The 18,355-nt window shown below is 44.9% G+C and overlaps 2 protein-coding genes across 5 annotated transcripts in view; both read right to left on the bottom strand.

Annotated features, from left to right (window-relative positions):
- KIAA1671 overlaps positions 1-18,355 on the bottom strand; it is a 337,213-nt gene that overhangs the window by 20,288 nt on the left and 298,570 nt on the right. The gene's annotated exons all lie outside the window — the stretch shown is intronic.
- GRK3 (G protein-coupled receptor kinase 3) overlaps positions 1-18,355 on the bottom strand; it is a 150,050-nt gene that overhangs the window by 24,345 nt on the left and 107,350 nt on the right. For 3 of the 4 annotated variants that reach the window (XM_081836525.1, XM_081836526.1, XM_081836527.1), the window contains exons 11-13: positions 6,188-6,318; positions 5,124-5,218; positions 3,093-3,200 (exon numbers count right to left, since the gene is read on the bottom strand). In XM_081836525.1, the coding sequence (XP_081692651.1) occupies positions 3,093-3,200; positions 5,124-5,218; positions 6,188-6,318 (334 nt within the window). The remainder of the gene's footprint in view (positions 1-3,092; positions 3,201-5,123; positions 5,219-6,187; positions 6,319-18,355) is intronic. The other variant, XM_081836528.1, reaches the window with a different exon arrangement.

Genomic DNA, 18,355 nt, shown 5'->3' with positions numbered 1-18,355 from the left:
GAGTACGACAAGGCTGTATATTGTCTCCCTGCTTATTTAACTTATATGCAAAATTCATCATGCGAAAGGCTGGGCTGGATGAATCCCAAACCGGAATTAAGATTGTCAGAAGAAATATCAACAACCTCAGATATGCAGATGACACAACCTTGATGGCAGAAAGTGAGGAGGAATTAAAAAACCTTTTAATGAGGGTGAAAGAGGAGAGCACAAAATATGGTCTGAAGCTCAACATCAAAAAAACGAAGATCATTGCCACTGGTTCCATCACCCCCTGGCAAATAGAAGGGGAAGAAATGGAGGCAGTGAGAGATTTTACTTTCTTGGGCTCCATGATCACTGCAGGTGGTGACAGCAGTCACGAAATTAAAAGACGCCTGCTTCTTGGGAGAAAAGCAATGACAAACCTAGACAGCATCTTAAAAAGCAGAGACATCACCTTGCCAACAAAGGTCGCTATAGTTAAAACCATGGTTTTCCCAGTATGTATGGAAGTGAGAGCTGGACCATAAAGAAGGCTAATCACCAAAGAATTGATGCTTTTGAATTATGGTGCTGGAGGAGACTCTTGAGAGTCCCATGGACCGCAAGAAGATCAAACCTATCCATTCTTAAGGAAATCAGCCCTGAGTGCTGGAAGGAAATCAGCCCTGTCACTGGAAGGACAGGTTGTGAAGCTGAGGCTCCAATACTTTGGCCACCTCATGAGAAGAGAAGACTCCCTGGAAAAGACCCTGATGTTGGGGAAATGGAGGACACAAGGAGAAGGGGATGACAGAGGACGAGATGGTTGGACAGTGTTCTTGAAGCTACCAGCATGAGTTTCACCAAACTGCAGGAGGCAGTGGAAGTCAGGAGTGCCTGGCATGCTCTGGTCCATGGGGTCACGAAGAGTCGGACACGACTAAACGACTAAACAACAATGGTGGGGCTTGGCCAAAAGCCCCTGCACAGCTTCTGGAGCACTGCACAAAGTAGGCTTGCAGGCCAATCCTACTAGATGCGCATGTGAAAGACTTTCCTCATGCTCTTGAACCCAGCACTAAACAGCTGATGCAAAAGGAGGTCAAACTTGCTCAGTTCCAGTAAAGCAAGAGAACTCCCTGCAGGAAACTCTCTTGCAGGCGGTGAAGGTCCTGTGTGAGTGCCTGGAGGCGGTTGGAGGATGGATGGCGGCTAATGGATTGAGGTTGAATCCTGACAAGACAGAAGTACTCTTTTGGGGGGACAGGGGCGGGCTGTTGTGGAGGACTCCCTGGTCCTGAATAGGGTAACTGTGCCCCTGAAGGACCAGGTGCGCAGCCTGGGAGTCATTTTGGACTCACAGCTGTCCATGGAGGCGCAGGTCAATTCTGTATCCAGGGCAGCTGTCTACCAACACCTGGTATGCAGGCTGAGACCGTATCTGCCCGCGGACTGTCTCACCAGAGTGGTGCATGCTCTAGTTATCTCCCGCTTGGACTACTGCAATGCGCTCTACGTGGGGCTACCTTTGAAGGTGACCCAGAAACTACAACTAATCCAGAATGCGGCAGCTAGACTGGTGACTGGGGGCGGCCGCCGAGACCACATAACACCGGTCTTGAAAGACCTACATTGGCTCCCAGTACGTTTCCGAGCACAATTCAAAGTGTTGGTGTTGACCTTTAAAGCCCTAAACGGCCTCGGCCCAGTATACCTGAAGGAGCGTCTCCACCCCCATCGTTCTGCCCGAACGCTGAGGTCCAGCACCGAGGGCCTTCTGGCAGTTCCCTCATTGCGAGAAGCAAAGCTACAGGGAACCAGGCAGAGGGCCTTCTCGGTAGTGGCGCCTGCCCTGTGGAACGCCCTCCCATCAGATGTCAAAGCGATAAATAACTACCTGACATTCAGAAGACATCTTAAGGCAGCCCTGTTCAGGGAAGTTTTTAATCTGTGATATTTTAGTGTATTTTTGGTTTTTATGGAAGCCGCCCAGAGTGGCTGGGGAAACCCAGCCAGATGGGCGGGGTACAAATAATAAATTATTATTATTATTATTATTATTATTATTATTATTATTATTATTATTACTACACACCCAAACCCAGTGCTAAGCAGGATGGAAAGGCCCTGCTGAAACCAATGTTTTCCTGCTTTCCCCCCTGCTTTTTAGCAGCAGTTTCAATGAAAACTCAGTCTAGCAATGAAGCTCAGCCTAGCTGAGGCAGCAAAGTTTCAGCAGTTTCTGTTGTTTTAGAATCAGGAAAGAGTTTGCATTGGAACAGCTGCTAAAACAAAGGGTTACCCCCTCCTTCATTTTAGCAGTGCCTTGCTGCTTGTGTGGTGCTTCAAAGTCCTGTCCCTGGCACTTCAAAGTGCCAAATAATCTCATTTTTCCATAAACCTGCTAGGCTGGTTTTTATGTATTCTTTTGAAATGTTAAGTTAATCACAGTTACTATGGACCAAATTTTCTCAGTCCATTCAGCAGGAGATATGATTTTCCCTCAATTTTTGGCTATTATAATTTTAGCAGCAGTTATAAAGTTGAACACTATTTTTTATCATTTTCCATAATAACATCTATAATAACATTATAGATAACCCAGCAGAAATATTTAAAGTTCCAGTGGGTATACGCTAGCTAATATATCAAAGTCTGATCATTAGTCTGATCATTTGGATAAAGTAATTAATTCTAGCTATCTATGGATTAAACTTGGATTCGAACCAGGATACACGTATGAGAAAATGGGTGTCAGATTTGGATCAAAGAATAACCAGGGAAAAATGGAACTCAATTTGGGTTAACTTCCATTCTAATATAATTTCAGCAGACCTAAATTAGAACTGTTTTAAAAACCCCTATCAATGGTATTTAACAATACATTGAACTTAATTTATAAATTAGGATTGGATAAATGTTGGAGGTGTGGATTAAATAAAGCAGATTACATACATATCTTTGGGAATTGTTCTCAAATTCTGGAAATCACTTTCTTTTTGCATCTCATCACAAAGCCCTGTTGCTCCAAGGAGCTCCAAGCACTTCTCACGTGCACAACAGAAGGCAGCAATGGCTTAGGAGGACCCCCCCCCCAATTGTGCGCTCCCCAGGATGGCTGGGCTCACCCTCGGAGAAGCTTGAAGAGCATGCAGCCCAAGGAGAACCAGTCTGCGCTGCTGTCATAGGCTGTCCCTTTCTGGAGCACCTCGGGAGCCATGTAGCCATGGGTGCCGCTGTGATTAAGGGAGGCAAAAGGAGTGAGTCAGACAACTAGTGAATGCCTGGCTGCAGTTTAGGATGCTATGGCTTGATGGACCACCTACAATGGTTCATTTCTAAAATCTGCAAGCAAGGGGCAGGGTTACTCGTGGACATCCAATGAAGCTGAAAATAGGCAGATTCAGGACAGATAAGAGAAAGTACTTATTCACATACTTAAAACTATGGAACTTATACCAATGGGAGGCAGTAATGGCTGCCAACTTAGATGGTTTTAAAAAAGGACTGCACAAGTTCATGGAGGACATGGCTATCAATAGCTACTAGCCAGGATGGTTCAGCTCTGCCTCCAACTATGGCATTAGAATACCAGTTGTAGAAAGAAGCCACAGGAAGGAAGGGGGCTCTTGTACTCAGGTGTGGGCTGGAGGGTTTTCCAAAAGAGGCATCTGCTTAGCCACTGTGGCAACAGGATGCTGGACTAGGTGAGCCATTGGCCTGATCCAGGAGCCTCTCCTTTTGTTATTTTCTTGAAACTCCCACAACTACCATCTCTGAACTTAACAATCTTTTGATACAGCAAAGGGGCACACACTTTTGGTGAGAAGGTTCTGCAACAATTTAGTGCCCAAATTATGAAAAATGCTGAGAACTTGGCTAAACTCCAAGAATGAGTTTCTTATTGAAGTAGGTGGCCTTGGAGAAATACTTTGCTGTGCATGTGCTGCCCACAGGGAGCTGAGATCAAACTGATTTGAGAAACAACTTCCTGGACATGCAAAGCATATTTCTCTAAAAATAAACTTAGTTTCTAGTCCTCATAGTTCTGAATTAAATAGTAAGATGGGAAGCTGTCTTGTACCAAATTAAACCACTGATCCATCTAGCACCATATTGTCTACATTGACTGACAGCAGTTTTCCAGGATTTCAGACCTAAGACTGAAACATGGAGTTGCTGGTGATCTTGTGTCCGAAAAGCAGGAACCATAACTCAGCATCAGAACATGTTCTATGCATACAGAGGGCCTTAGGTACAATCCAGCACCTCCAGATGAAAAAAGGTCAGGTAGAAGTCCTTATTTATGTAAGCGCCACTTGTCACAAAATGCCTCCCGAGAACTTAACATTAAAGCAGTCTCAACACCTGAGGCCCTGGAGAGCTGCTGCCAGTCAGAGTTAGTGGCCCCATTCTGCCTGACTAGGTGGAAGGCAGCTTTCTGCATTCCAATAAGAGCAAAACTGACACTGTTACAGGTGCCACATAATACATGTTCCACATTTGTAAGAAATCAGTCTTTTAGTGTGGCACCACGGCACTTTGGAACTTGCTGCCTGTTGACATCAGACAGGTGCCTTCGCTGTACTCTTTTCAGTGCCTGCTGAAAACATTTTGCTTGAACATGCCTACCTAGCCTCATAATGTTGATGGGCGTTCTAATCTGTTTTTAGCCAATCTCTGATTTTAATCATTTTTTGAATGTTTTAAATAATTTCCTTTACTGATAATTTTTTTGCTTTATTCTTTTTGAGGGTTTGGTTTGTGTGTGTGTGCATGTATGTGTGTGTGTGTGTATTTTACAATCAAACAGCATATGAGCAATATATCAAGGCGAAACCTTTCCTCTTTAACTGGGTCTTTGGCCTCTATCTCTGGCCTTTTAGAGTGGGTGGGAGGGATATTTTAATTGTATTTCTTCCCCTTAGTTTTAATGTGTTTTAATGTATTGGTGGTTTGTTTGCTTGTTTGGTTGGTTAAAAGTCATTTTGAGTTGCCTTGACCAAAAAAGTGGCTTATAAATTTAATAAATGGTAGCAATATAAATTTTATGAAATAAATAAATAAATAAGTGATAAATTCCATGATAGTAATCATGGTGGTGTTGCCAAAGAGAAAGCAACAGTGTCAGCCAGAAGCTGTGTTTGCACAATACTTACACGCTGGCATGAGGCTTCTTTTTGGAGAAATCGCAAGCCAGCCCCAGGTCAGAAATCCTCACGTGGCCATGTTCATCCAAGAGGATATTTGCTGGCTAGAAGCACATCAATAAGCACCTGTTACTTAGCAACTGAAACGAAGAAATGTTTGACCAACAGGGTCAGTTCACCAAACTGTGCACATGCTCAACCCAGAAAAAAAAAATGGACTTGCTGAAAAACTAACACTGTCCTGTGTCTTTGGCACAGCTGACCCCCCCCCCTTACCTTTCATCTGTTAGGGGCAGAGGGGGAAAGGTCAAAATGCTCACAAGCTATGCTAAGCACGGGCACAGACAGGAGATGAAGAGCATTTGAACCCCTGGAAGCATGCAATTTTTTGGCCCATCTTAAGCTAAACCACAGAAAGTGGAAAGCTTTACTCAAGCATCAGGGCAATCTAGAAATCCAAAGAGGGTGGAGGGGGTGGCACGGTGATGAAATGGTTCCTCCACCAGTCTGTGAGCTGGGGGCAAGAATCAGAAGCAGAGGCAGATCCTGGAAATCAAGGTGATTTTCCCGCTACTGCTATTCAGGAGCATCACTGCCTCTGACTTTAGAGGCAGAGCATTGATGGCCTTCTCTCCTCCATGAATTTTTCCAATGTGATTTTAAAGCCATCCAAGTTGGTGGCCATCACTGCTTCGCTGGGGGAGCAAGTCCCATAGTTTAACTATGTGCTGTGTAAAGAAGGACTTCCTATTATGTGTCCTGAATTTTACTCTTCACAGTCGTCCTGCAACTCACAAAGCGGGGTGGGTGGCAAGATCCACCCACCTGTCATGTTGGACTCTGGGTTGCCCTGATGCCTGAACAGGGCTATAGGTTTTTCAGCCACTTTCTCTCTGCCCCATTCTGCTTTTGCCTCTCAGGCCAGTTACAGCAAGCACCTGTAATGAACATCCCTCACTCCTTCCAAAACCAGCCTGCAGTTCCCCATATCCATCTCTGGCACTCCTTTGGCACTCATCCCTCAAATCTGTGTGGCACCATGGTGGCATTTTCATCTCCTAGGTAAAAGTTACCTTCAAGTCTCTATAGACCACAAAGCGATTGTGCATGTGCTCAAGCCCAAGGATGATCTCAGTGGCGTAAAAGCGCATCTCCTTCTCTGAAAACACTCCATGCTGTGAGAGGTGGTAGTGAAGATCTCCACCTAGAGGTGAAGAGGAGGAGAGAAAGGGCCCAGAGGTCAATTTCACAGGAAGAACAAGCCAGGCTCAATTTCCAGCACCTCCAGTTACAAGAAGGGGAGCAGCGTCAGGACAGGCATTTGCTGAAGAGCCTGGAGAGCCTGCATTGAGCTAGGCTGTCTCCCCTGGGCCAGGAGAGCAAATGCCAGGACTCTTAAGTGGGAAGATGGTGTTCAGGTCGGTACTTAAGACCCACCCGCTTAGCTGGATCTTTAAATGACATTGAAGCTACTTCTAAGAGTGCAATTATCTTATTTTTATCCATAATTTAACTGTGATGTTTTTTATTTGTTGCTTAACTACAGTGGTACCTTGGTTTAAGGACCAGCTTAGTTTGTGAACAACTTGGATTAAGAACGCTGCAAACCCGGAAGTAGGTGTTTCAGTTTGTGAACTTTGCCTTGGAAGCAGAACATGTTCCGTTTCCTATTGAGTGCGTTCCATTTGTAAATTTCCCCACTGCTATGGGAAAGCACGCCTTGGTTTAAGAATGCTTTGGTTTAAGAACGAACTTTCGGAACGGATTAAGTTCGTAAACCAAGGTACCACTGTAGATTGTTACCCTGTTTAATATCAAACTACGGGGGAGGGAACAGGGTGTGAATATAGGGAAATCCATTAACAGCAAGAGGATGAAGAGGAGGCAAAGAAGAAGAAGGAAGAGATTTCAGGAGCAACCAGATTTGCTAGCCTTTCCTGGCCTCTACTTGCCCCCCTTTTCCAATCCACATCCAGATCTTCCTATTCCCAACCTCCACTCAACACCCCCCTTTCCTTCAAAGGTTTTCTTTGTCAACCATTCCAAGAGCTGAGTTGGAAAAAATACTTTTAACATATCAAAATCCTGTGCCAGGAAAAAGCTGAATTCTGCTGCCTTCATTGATTCTGCAGCTTAAGCAAAGATGGGCAAGGCTATAGTGGAGCAAAGAGCGACACAGAACCCCCAGGCCTCACTCTTCCAAAGCAGAGTTTCCTCCTATGCTTGCCTCCAAATCTTCCCCAGGCAAATGAACACATTCCTCTACACTTAATTGCAGAGTTGCAAGTGCCAATTGGTTTCCCACAATGGAGTGCTGGGGAAAGGAAATGACTGCCCAATAACTGTAAGCAGTCAAAGCACATCTGGGACGACAAGGTCTTGAAACACTCAAGTCCCAGCTGCCTTCCTTGTAGACATTAATCAGTGGCTGAACCTGTCAGGGACTCCAGGACCTTCCCTAAAAACACTGCAGTCCAATGCTGAGAGTGAGTCCAGTGAGCTACTGCTGAGTTCCACCACCATCCTGGCAGTACAAGCCCAGTGTTGGACAAGTAAGAAGACCACCCTATTTCTAGCTCAAGCACTTAAGGGGGAAGTCAACAGACATCAGCATTTCTCCGGAGGCCACCACCCAGGAAGAAACCCCATTATAGGAAACCACAGGTTTAGGGAGAATCAATGCATGCTGGTCAGGCCAATGACCTGACCCTCTTGCGTCAGAAAATCCCCAGCAGCAGAGGAGGATGCCTGCCTGTGTGACAGCATGAGGCCCCCTACTTCTGAGGGGGACCAAATCCTACTGATGAGGAAGAAGGACTCCTCACATGCCCTGGATCTGGGACCGGGAGGAAAGGAGCAGCTAAACTAGCTCTGCTAGGGCCTTGCCAGTCCTGAAGCAACACAGCAACCTCGGGATGGCTCCCCAGAAGTTCCAGAGGCCCTCTTCTGCAGGGGTGGTGGGAATGGAAGAGTAACCAGGACTATGCAAGCTCAGGCCTGAGAACACTCTCTGGTCAATACAGCTTTGCAATATACTGTATTTTTCGTACCATAAGACGTACCTGTCCATAAGACGCACCTAGTTTTTAGAGGAGGAAAACAAGAAAAAAACTATTCTGAACGAAACAGTGGATGTATGATTTTTGTGGTTTATGCTGTGGCCACAGACATGTGATTTGACGGTGAGTTTGGCAAAAATCCTGAGAATCCATGTGGATCTGTGCTTTGTAACCACATTTTTGTGCCATTGCGGCCCCACACAACAGTGGGTGCGTGATTTTTTGGGTGCAGGCTGTAGCCATGGACATGCTATGTGATCTGATGGTGAATTTGGGGTGATCCAATGCAAAAATCCTGAGGAGGAGTTATGCTAAGACCAGACCATGTCATTACCGAGGAGGCAGGCTTAGTCGTTGTTTGAGGACTATCCCTGCCTCCAGGTCTGGTCCTGACCGGAAGAATACTGGAATCAGCAAGAGAAACCCACATGACTTGAAAGTGTTGCTGTGCAATGCCAGGTCAATGATGAATAAAACCACTGCCAACCACGACCTGATTGTGGATGGAGGATTTGTCTTGGCATGTGTGACCTGGTTGGATGAAACAGATAGGCCCGTCCTTGCTGCTGCTTGTCCACCAGGTTTCTCTTACGCACAGCAACCCAGGTCATGTGGGCGGGGAGGGGGGGTTGCAGTGATTTTTAGGAAGTCATTAGTCTGCACCAGGCATCCTATTGGGAAGACCCAGTTTTCTGAGTGCATGCTCTGGAAGTTGGGCAATAGGGGCAGTACAGGATTCCTTTTGGTGTACCGACCTCCCTGCTGCACCAAGGATTCCCTGCCAGAGCTGCTTCAGGTTGTGGTGGATATGTTCCTGGAGACACCTAGTTTGGTTGTCCTGGGGGATTTATTATTATTGTCCTGGGGGATTTTAACATTCACGCTGACACGACCTTACAAGGGGCCGCTCAGGACTTTATGGAACCCCCTCCATGGGGCTGTCCCTGAATAAGTTTGGCCCAACTCATAGCAACGGACATGCCTTTGACCTGGTGGTTACCTCTACGGATGTTGGTGATCTGACACTAACTAAAAGCGAAACAAAAGAAACGCCATGGTCATATCATTTCCTGGTGCAACTGGACTTCTCTGCGACCCTTCCCCTCTGCAGGGAGGTGGGACCGATTCGGATGGTGCGCCCCCGCCACTTAATGGATCCAATTGGCTTCCAGAGAGTGATAGGAGATGTTTTATTCCAAGATGATGGCCTTTCAGCTGGCCCGCTGGAATGCAGAGTTAACCAGGGCTATTGACTCTCTGGCTCCGAAGCGCCCTCTCTGATTGCATGGAGCCCGGACAGCCCCGTGGTTTTCCCCGGAGCTGAGGGCGATGAAACAATCGTTGAGACGGCTAGAGTGCCGGTGGTGGAAAACTCATTCTGAATCAGGCCAGACAAGGGCTAGAGCTCAACGTCGAGCCTGCCAAGTGGCAATGGTGACAGCGAAGAGGGCCTTCTTCACCGCCTCTATTGCATCTGCAGAAAACAGCAGCAGGAGACTCTTTCAGGTGGTTCGCAATCTATCGGAACCACCTGCATCACCGGGGCCTGGTAGGGACCCCAAGATCTCCTGCAATGCTTTTGCAAAGTTTTTTGCAGATAAAGTCGCTCAGATTCAGAAGGAGGTAGACTCCACCGTGGGAGCAGGGCCAGGGCAGGGGAGTGCTAGAGTCCTGTCTAGTGTTGTTACATGGGATCAATTCCAATCTGTTACTTCCGAGGATGTGGACAGGCTGCTTGGACAAGTAAAACAGACTACCTGTCTCCTTGATCCTTACCCATCTTGGCTGATAAAAGTGAGCTGGGAAGGGCTGGGCGATGGGCTCTGCGGGGTGGTGAATGCTTCCCTCTGTGAGGGAGCCTTCCCAGACCCGCTGAAAGAGGCGGTCATTAAACCGCTTCTTAAAAAACATCTTTAGACCCGGCCAATATGGCCAACTATCGCCCAGTCTCAAATCTACCATTCTTGGGCAAGGTGATTGAGTGGGTGGTTGCTGAACAACTCCAAGCACGCCTGGAGGATGCGGACCATTTGGATTCCTTGCCAATCGGGATTCAGGCCTCACCATGGGACTGAAACTGCCTTGGTCGTGCTGGTTGATGATCTAGGATAGGGACAAAGGTGAGAGCTGTTTCCTAGTTCTGCTGGATCTCTCAGCGGCCTTTGACACCATCGACCATAACATCCTTCTGGACCGTCTAGAGGGGCTGGGAGCTGGGGGCACTGTTATATGGTGGTTCTGCTCCTTCTCCTGGGCCGTGTCCAGAAAGTGGTGTTGGGGGATGAGTGTTCAGACCATGGGCTCTCACTTGTGGGGTGCCTCAGGGTTCTGTCCTCTCCCCCATGCTTTTTAAAATCTATATGAAGCCGCAGGGAGAGCTCATCAGGGGGTTTGGGCTGGGTGTTCGTCAGTATGCAGATGACACCCAGCTCTACCTCTCTTTCAAATCATTAATGACGGTGTGGGAGAGATATAAAGATTTAATAGAACAAAAGACACCTTGGTGGCTCTCACCAATTGAAGATTTGCTGCTCAAGCCACTTGGAAAGAAAGGGAAGTGGCTTACATATAGTGATTTACTGAAAGAACAAGAAGGAAAATGGAAACTAAAAGAGTATGAGGAAATAAAAGATCATTTTCAGAGTTGGCTACACTATAGGCAATTACATAAGATGTATAAAAAAGATAACAAGAAAAGATTTAGTTATACTACTTCTAGATTTCAATAGGAAGTCATAGAAGGGAAAATGAAGTTGCTGAAGGATGCATATAGTATTTGTGGAGATATCGATCTGCGAAGCTCGATCGATTAGCCGTGACCACTGATTGTTTTACGATCTCAATCAGCCGTTTACAGCGTCCAGCCGCTTCCTTCTAGCTGCGCAACAAATTCTGCTGTCTCCTCAGTCACGGCTTAGCAGAGTAGCATACAGCGGTGCAAAGCTGTCATTTGCTTCGGGCAAATATACAAAGACAGGTTTGTCTATTTACAACTCTTTATTGCAACATTTCTTAGAGAAATAGTCCAGGGCTTCTTTCAGCCATGGCAAACATGTCCGTCTCTCTCAAGACACACAGAGAGAACTGAAAGTACAGGAACAAGCTCCTCCTAGCTTCGAAAACTGACGTCAGCAGGTGACGCACTCCTCAGAACATTTAACCAGTTAAGTTCTGAACTATCACACCCCCCCTTGCGTCCCTGTCTGACACCTGTGGAACATCTTCAGTAACACCTTGTGAGATCAATCCCTTCCCCAATGCCTTGCGCCCTCCCTTGGAGTACCTGTTAGGCATCTGTGGAATCATCTCACAACTCTCAGAATCGCACTGTGCGAAACTTACCCACGCACCCGTGGCCTGGTACCTCTCAGGTGGAATACCCTTGGTTGTGCGACTGGATCGCCTGGGCACAAACTCTGGTGTTTCCTCTGGCTCACTGTCACCAGCAGGTGTGTCCTCTGCATCACGGGATTCCCCCTCTGACTTAAAGCGTCTTCGAATCCTCTCCATTACACTCACAGGAGAACTAGGCTCACTCTTGGGCTGTCCTTTTCTAACAACTCGTGGAGACGCCCCATCCTGCTCCTGACCTTGGTCAGTGACCTGATCGTCATCAGCAGACTCAGCCTCTCCTTCCTCCTCATCAGAACCTTCCTGCTCTGAATCAGAAAGACATTCTGAAAGAACATCACGCTGTGCAGAAATCTTTGGCCTTTCATCCTGCTCAAAGAACTCAGCGTGTTTACTGATCAGCACCTTACTCTGATGAGGAGGAAGGAGAGGCTGAGTCTGCTGATGACGATCAGGTCACTGACCAAGGTAAGGAGCAGGATGGGGCGTCTCCACGAGTTAAGTTCTGAACTATCACAGTATTCTGCTAGAATGGGAAACAAAAGATGAAGATGGGCACAAGATATAGGGCATAATATACAATTTGAAGACTGGGAAAATTGTGGAAAACAGATTTGAAATTTACAGACTGTTCTCTTTTGAAAGAAAATTATATGAAAATGATGTACATGATGTATGACACCAGTACAGATAGCAAAAATGTATAAAACTGGGTCAAATATATGTTGGAAATGTAAAGGAAAGGAAGGTACCTTTTATCATATGTGGTGGGAATGCAGAGAAATTATTTTTGGGGGGGAAATGATATACGAGTTGAAGAAAATGTTTAAAATGACATTTGTAAAAAAAAACCAGAAGCATTTTTGTTAGGGATTGTTAGACAAGACCTGCCAAGAAAAATAAAGAATTTTTTTATGTATGCAATGACGGCGGCAAGATTCTTGAGAGCACAAGGATGCACGAATGAGGAAACCCCAACAAAAGAACAGTGGCAAGAGAATCATAGAATAGAATCATAGAGTTGGAAGAGACCACAAGGGCCATCGAGTCCAACCCCCTGCCAAGCAGGAAACACCATCAGAGCACTCCTGACATATGGTTGTCAAGCCTCTGCTTAAAGACCTCCAAAGAAGGAGACTCCACCACACTCCTCGGCAGCAAATTCCACTGTCGAACAGCTCTTACTGTCAGGAAGTTCTTCCTAATGTTTAGGTGGAATCTTTTTTCCTGTAGTTTGGAACCACTGCTCCGTGTCCGCTTCTCTGGAGCAGCAGAAAACAACCTTTCTCCCTCCTCTATGTGACATCCTTTTATATATTTGAACATGGCTATCATATCACCCCTTAACCTCCTCTTCTCCAGGCTAAACATGCCCAGCTCCCTTAGCCGTTCTTCATAAGGCATCGTTTCCAGGCCTTTGACCATTTTGGTTGCCCTCCTCTGGACACGTTCCAGTTTGTCAGTGTCCTTCTTGAACTGTGGTGCCCAGAACTGGACACAGTACTCCAGGTGAGGTCTGACCAGAGCAGAATACAGTGGCACTATTACTTCCCTTGATCTAGATGCAATACTCCTATTGATGCAGCCCAGAATTGCATTGGCTTTTTTAGCTGCCGCGTCACACTGTTGGCTCATGTCAAGTTTGTGGTCAACCAAGACTCCTAGATCCTTTTCACATGTACTGCTCTCAAGCCAGGTGTCACCCATCTTGTATTTGTGCCTCTCATTTTTTTTGCCCAAGTGCAATACTTTACATTTCTCCCTATTAAAATTCATCTTGTTTGTTTTAGCCCAGTTCTCTAATCTGTCAAGGTCGTTTTGAAGTGTGATCCTGTCCTCTGGGGTGTTAGCCCCCCCTCCCAGTTTGGTGTCATCTGCAAATTTGATCAGGATGCCCTTGAGTCCATCATCCAAGTCGTTGATAAAGATGTTGAATAAGACCGGGCCCAAGACAGAACCCTGTGGCACCCCACTAGTCACTCTTCTCCAGGATGAAGAGGAACCATTGATGAGCACCCTTCGGGTTCAGTCAGTCAGCCAGTTACAAATCCACTGAGTGGTAGCATAGTCAAGTCCGCATTTTACCAGCTTCTTTACAAGAATATCATGGGGCACCTTGTCAAATGCCTTGCTGAAATCAAGGTAGGCTACATCCACTGCGTTCCCTTCATCTACCAGGCTTGTAATTCTGTCAAAAAACGAGATCAGGTTAGTCTGACATGACTTATTTTTCAGAAATCCATGCTGACTATTGGTGATCACAGCATTACTTTCTAGGTGCTCACAGACTGTTCGCTTAATGATCTGCTCCAGAATCTTCCCTGGTATTGATGTCAGACTGACTGGGCGGTAATTATTTGGGTCCTCTCTTTTCCCCTTTTTGAAAATAGGGACAACATTTGCCCTCCTCCAGTCTGCCGGGACTTCGCCTGTTCTCCAGGAGTTCTCAAAGATGACTGCCAGTGGTTCTGAGATCACATCTGCCAGTTCTTTTAATACTCTTGGATGCAGTTCATCTGGCCCTGGAGACTTGAATACATCTAAACTAGCCAAGTATTCTTGTACTATCTCCTTAGTTATTCTGGGTCGTGTTTCCTCTGCTGAATCATTTGCTCCAAATTCTTCAGGTCGGGCATTGTTTTCTTTATCGGAAAAGACTGAGGCAAAGAAGGCATTGAGGAGTTCAGCCCTTTCTGTGTCCCCTGTTTGCATTTCACCATCTTCTCCTCTGTGTGACCCCACTGTTTCTTTGTTCTTCCTTTTGCTACGAACATACCCATAAAAGCCTTTTTTGTTGCTTTTAACCTCTCTAGCAAGCCTGAGTTCATTCTGTGCTTTAGCTTTTCTGACTTTGTGTCTACACGTGCTAGCTATTTGTTTGAATTCCTCTTTGGTGGTTTCCCCCCTTTTCCATTTTTTGTACACATCCTTTTTTAATCTTAACTCAGTTAAAAGTTCTTTAGATAAGGACTTCCGGTCGGCGCCATCGTTTAATGGCGGTTCTAGCCTCGAGCTCCGAGGCAGGACTGCTCCGCAAGTTCGGGTCCGACCCGCTACGGCGAGCGGGGGACCCCTAAAATTACAGACGCGGAAGCCTGTAAACAAGGAGACTCGGCGGGCACCTTTTGCGCCCCCCGGTACTGTAAAGGAGCCTTTTTAAAGGCTCCGGAGCGGCATCGGGGTGAGCGCGGTGCTGAGAGTCGCTACCCAGCTTGTGGAGTGAAGCCGCGTCGCCATGAACGGAGAGCGCCGATTTCTTCCTGAAATAAAGAATTGACTGCAACACCCGTGAGTAAGATTGAGGGACTTAACGGGACACTAAATTTGAAAATTGGCTGAAAACGGGGAAGGCACTAAACAAGGAAGTCTGCCCCCCCGAACTGCATGATTAGCAAAGCAACGAAAATAGCAAGCCGTATTTGAAGGAAAAACCTTTTGCAAACTGTCAAACCTGACATCGGACTTAAATATTCCCCCCAATTGGCAGGAGAAGGGGGGAAGATAAAATTGGATATTGTTCCTGCGCGGAAATAATCGCAGAAAAAAGACCTTTCACTGCCAAACTCCCCCAGATCGGGCTGCCTGAGCAAGGCACTGGGAAAGGAGAACTGTCAGCCTAAATTGGATACAAAGTAAGGTTTTGTTGGAAACTAAGCTGTTGGATTTTAATAAATCTCTTGAACTTTTGGTTAAACTGAAACATTTGTGGATTTACAGTATCGACTCTTGAACTTTTGGCTCATTGCTCTATGTTTCCCTTGCTTCTTTGTTACCCATTTCCTTTTGGACAGAATTGAAAGCTCCCTCTAGAGGGTTTAAAGAGAAACTTTTACATTGAAAAAAGAAACAGTGGGATTTTCCACATGCAAGTCTACTCTGTGAGAACGACCTTGAGGCCATGAGTGGCCCTGTGGATGAGATAGTAACTAGACATAAATCAAAACAAGCGCAAGCACAAGCACAAGCACAGAAGAAAAGGAGCTCAATATCAGATACAACACCAGCTGCACAGGAAAAGACAGTAACAGCTTCTATGGAATCTATGACTCAGGCACTGGTCAAAATAAATCAATCTTTGGAAGCTCTGACAAAGCAATCCATAGAACTGACAAAGCAGTCCACAGAAAATTCTAAAAAATTGACAGAGTTGACAGCAAGATTGGACTTGAACACGGCAAGCGTGTCATCTAATACAGATTCTATAAATAAATTAATTCAAGAAAGTTCTGAAACACGAAGGATTGCTGAAAGTGCAAAAAATACTGCAGAGGAAACAAGGGGAAGATTTGAGCCGACTGAAAAAAAAGTAAATGAACATGATGCAACCCTCTCTTTATGGGAACTACAGAGAAAGGAGAAGAATTTGAAACTTAGACTGGTTCCTGAGAGTGAGGGGGACAACCTTGTGGGATTCCTTAAAAACAACTTTGCAGAATTTTGGCATGAGGAATGGGGAGAAGGAGAAGGAGTTGAGATTGAAATAACAACAGCCTTTCGGCTAGGCAGGAGGCAGGCAAAGAAACCAAGGGATTGCTTAATCACATTGGGATCCAAGGAACAGAGAGATAAAATATTGAACCTACACTATCAAAAAGCCTTGGTGATCCAAAATTCTCAGGTACAGATTTTTAAAGATATCCCTAAATACATTTTGGAGGTGAGAACCCTCTTTAAAGAATTGGTTGACCTGCTGAAGAAAAACGCCATCCCTTTTAGATGGGAATTTCCACAGGGCTTGTCCTTTAACTTCAAAGGAAAGAAGATCAAAATAAGAACAATCCAAGATAAAGAACAGTTTTTGGGGAGACACCGGGAAGACTTGCAGAAAGGAACTGTAGACGAGGAAGAACCAACTGATATTGCTAACCTGTCATTTGGACTTTTGTTACCACCATCAGAAGAAGAACAGAAACTTGGAGCAGTTGGAGGAACAGGTACTTAGTAACAAAATGTCTCTGCAACTTCTTAGTTGGAATTGTAACGGTTTGAACCTTCCCCGAAAAAGACGCCAAGTTTTTCATATTTTGAAGAGAGAGCAGTTAGACTTAATATGTTTGCAAGAAACCCATATTGCCAGGACACACAGGAAATTATTGATAAATAAGAGACTGGGACAGGAATTTATCTCATCAGACAAAGTGAAGAAAAGAGGAGTGGTGATCTATGCAAAAGAAAAACTGGCTCCAAAAATGATATTTAAAGACAAACAAGGAAGATACCTGGCAATTGAAATACAAATTCAAGGGGGGGGAAATCTGATAGTCGGAGTTTATGCACCAAATGAAGGGAAGGCTGAATTTTTTAAGAAGTTGCATGAGACTTTAATGGACTTTCTGGATCATAAAATCGTATTGATGGGAGATATGAATGGAGTCGTCTCCACAAACATGGATAAAGCACAGAGACAAGTGATCTCAAAGGAGGGGAGACTACCAAAGACTTTTTTTGAAATGACTGAAACTATGGACTTGATTGATATCTGGAGAATAAGGAACCCTCTTGAAAGAGAGGGAACCTTCTTTTCTGAAGCAAAAATGACATGGGCAAGAATTGACCAAATCTGGATTACTAGCAGCCTGGCGCCAAGAACCAAAAAAATAGAAATCTGCCCAAAAACCTGCTCCGACCATAACGCTGTAAAGATGGAGATGAAATTAACAACAACCGGATCCTTTAGATGGAGAATGAATGACACCCTATTTAAAGATGAAGAGATTTATAAAAAGGCCCAAAAAACATTGAAAGATTATTTTGAGATAAATTTGAGAACAGACGTGGAGAAAAGAACAATCTGGGACGCTAGCAAAGCCGTGATGCGAGGTTTCCTAATTCAACAGAACTCTATAAAGAGGAAAAGACAAAATGAGAGGAAAGAAAAAATTCTAGGAAAAATGAAAGAAGGAGAAAAGAAATTGAGGTCCAAACCAAAGTCCCAAGAGATCTTGAGAGAGATAAAGTATTATCAGATGCAATATATGGAATTGATGAATCAAGAAATAGAATGGAAAATAAAGCAAATGAGACAAAAAACATTTAAATCTGCAGATAAATGTGGGAAACTTTTGTCATGGCAACTAAAAAAGAGGCAGAAACTGAATACAGTGACGAGTTTAGAGTTGGAGGGAAAGACTATCTACAAACCCAACGAGATAAGTAATTGTTTTCAAAGTTTTTTTAGGAAATTATATACACCAGGGCCAGTAAATGAACAAGAAATTGAAGAATTCCTTAGAAATTACGGATTACCAAAAATTTCAGAACAAAATAAAAGGATCCTGAATGAGAAAATAACAGAACAAGAGATAGAGGGTGCCATCCAGAATATGCAACTGGGAAAATCACCAGGACCAGATGGCTTGACTGCCAGTTACTACAAAATGCTGAAGGATTGGTTAATACAACCATTAAAGGAAGTTTGCAATGAAATTATGGAGGGGGAAAAGGCACCTGAATCGTGGAAAGAGGCTTTCATCTCACTTATACCGAAATCAGAGACTGAAAAAAACCAGGTTAAAAACTACCGCCCTATATCTTTACTCAATGTGGATTATAATTTTTTTGCAGACATTTTGGCAAAAAGATTGAAGAGAGTGTTATTAGGGGAGATTCATAAGGACCAAACTGGCTTTCTCCCAGGGAGACATATGTCAGACAATGTGAGGAACATTATCGATATTTTGGAGCTGTTAGAAGTTGACATTAATAGAAAGGCTGTTTTAATTTTCGTGGATGCGGAGAAAGCCTTTGACAACATTTGTTGGAGCTTTATGAAAAAGAATCTCCAAGGGATGGGGGTAGGCCAAGGTTTTGAAAACGGTATAGGTGCAATAT

Source organism: Podarcis erhardii, assembly GCF_964252035.2.
Source record: "Podarcis erhardii genome assembly, chromosome: 13".
NCBI lineage: Eukaryota > Metazoa > Chordata > Lepidosauria > Squamata > Lacertidae > Podarcis > Podarcis erhardii.
This window is presented reverse-complemented; position numbering and strand designations above follow the sequence as displayed.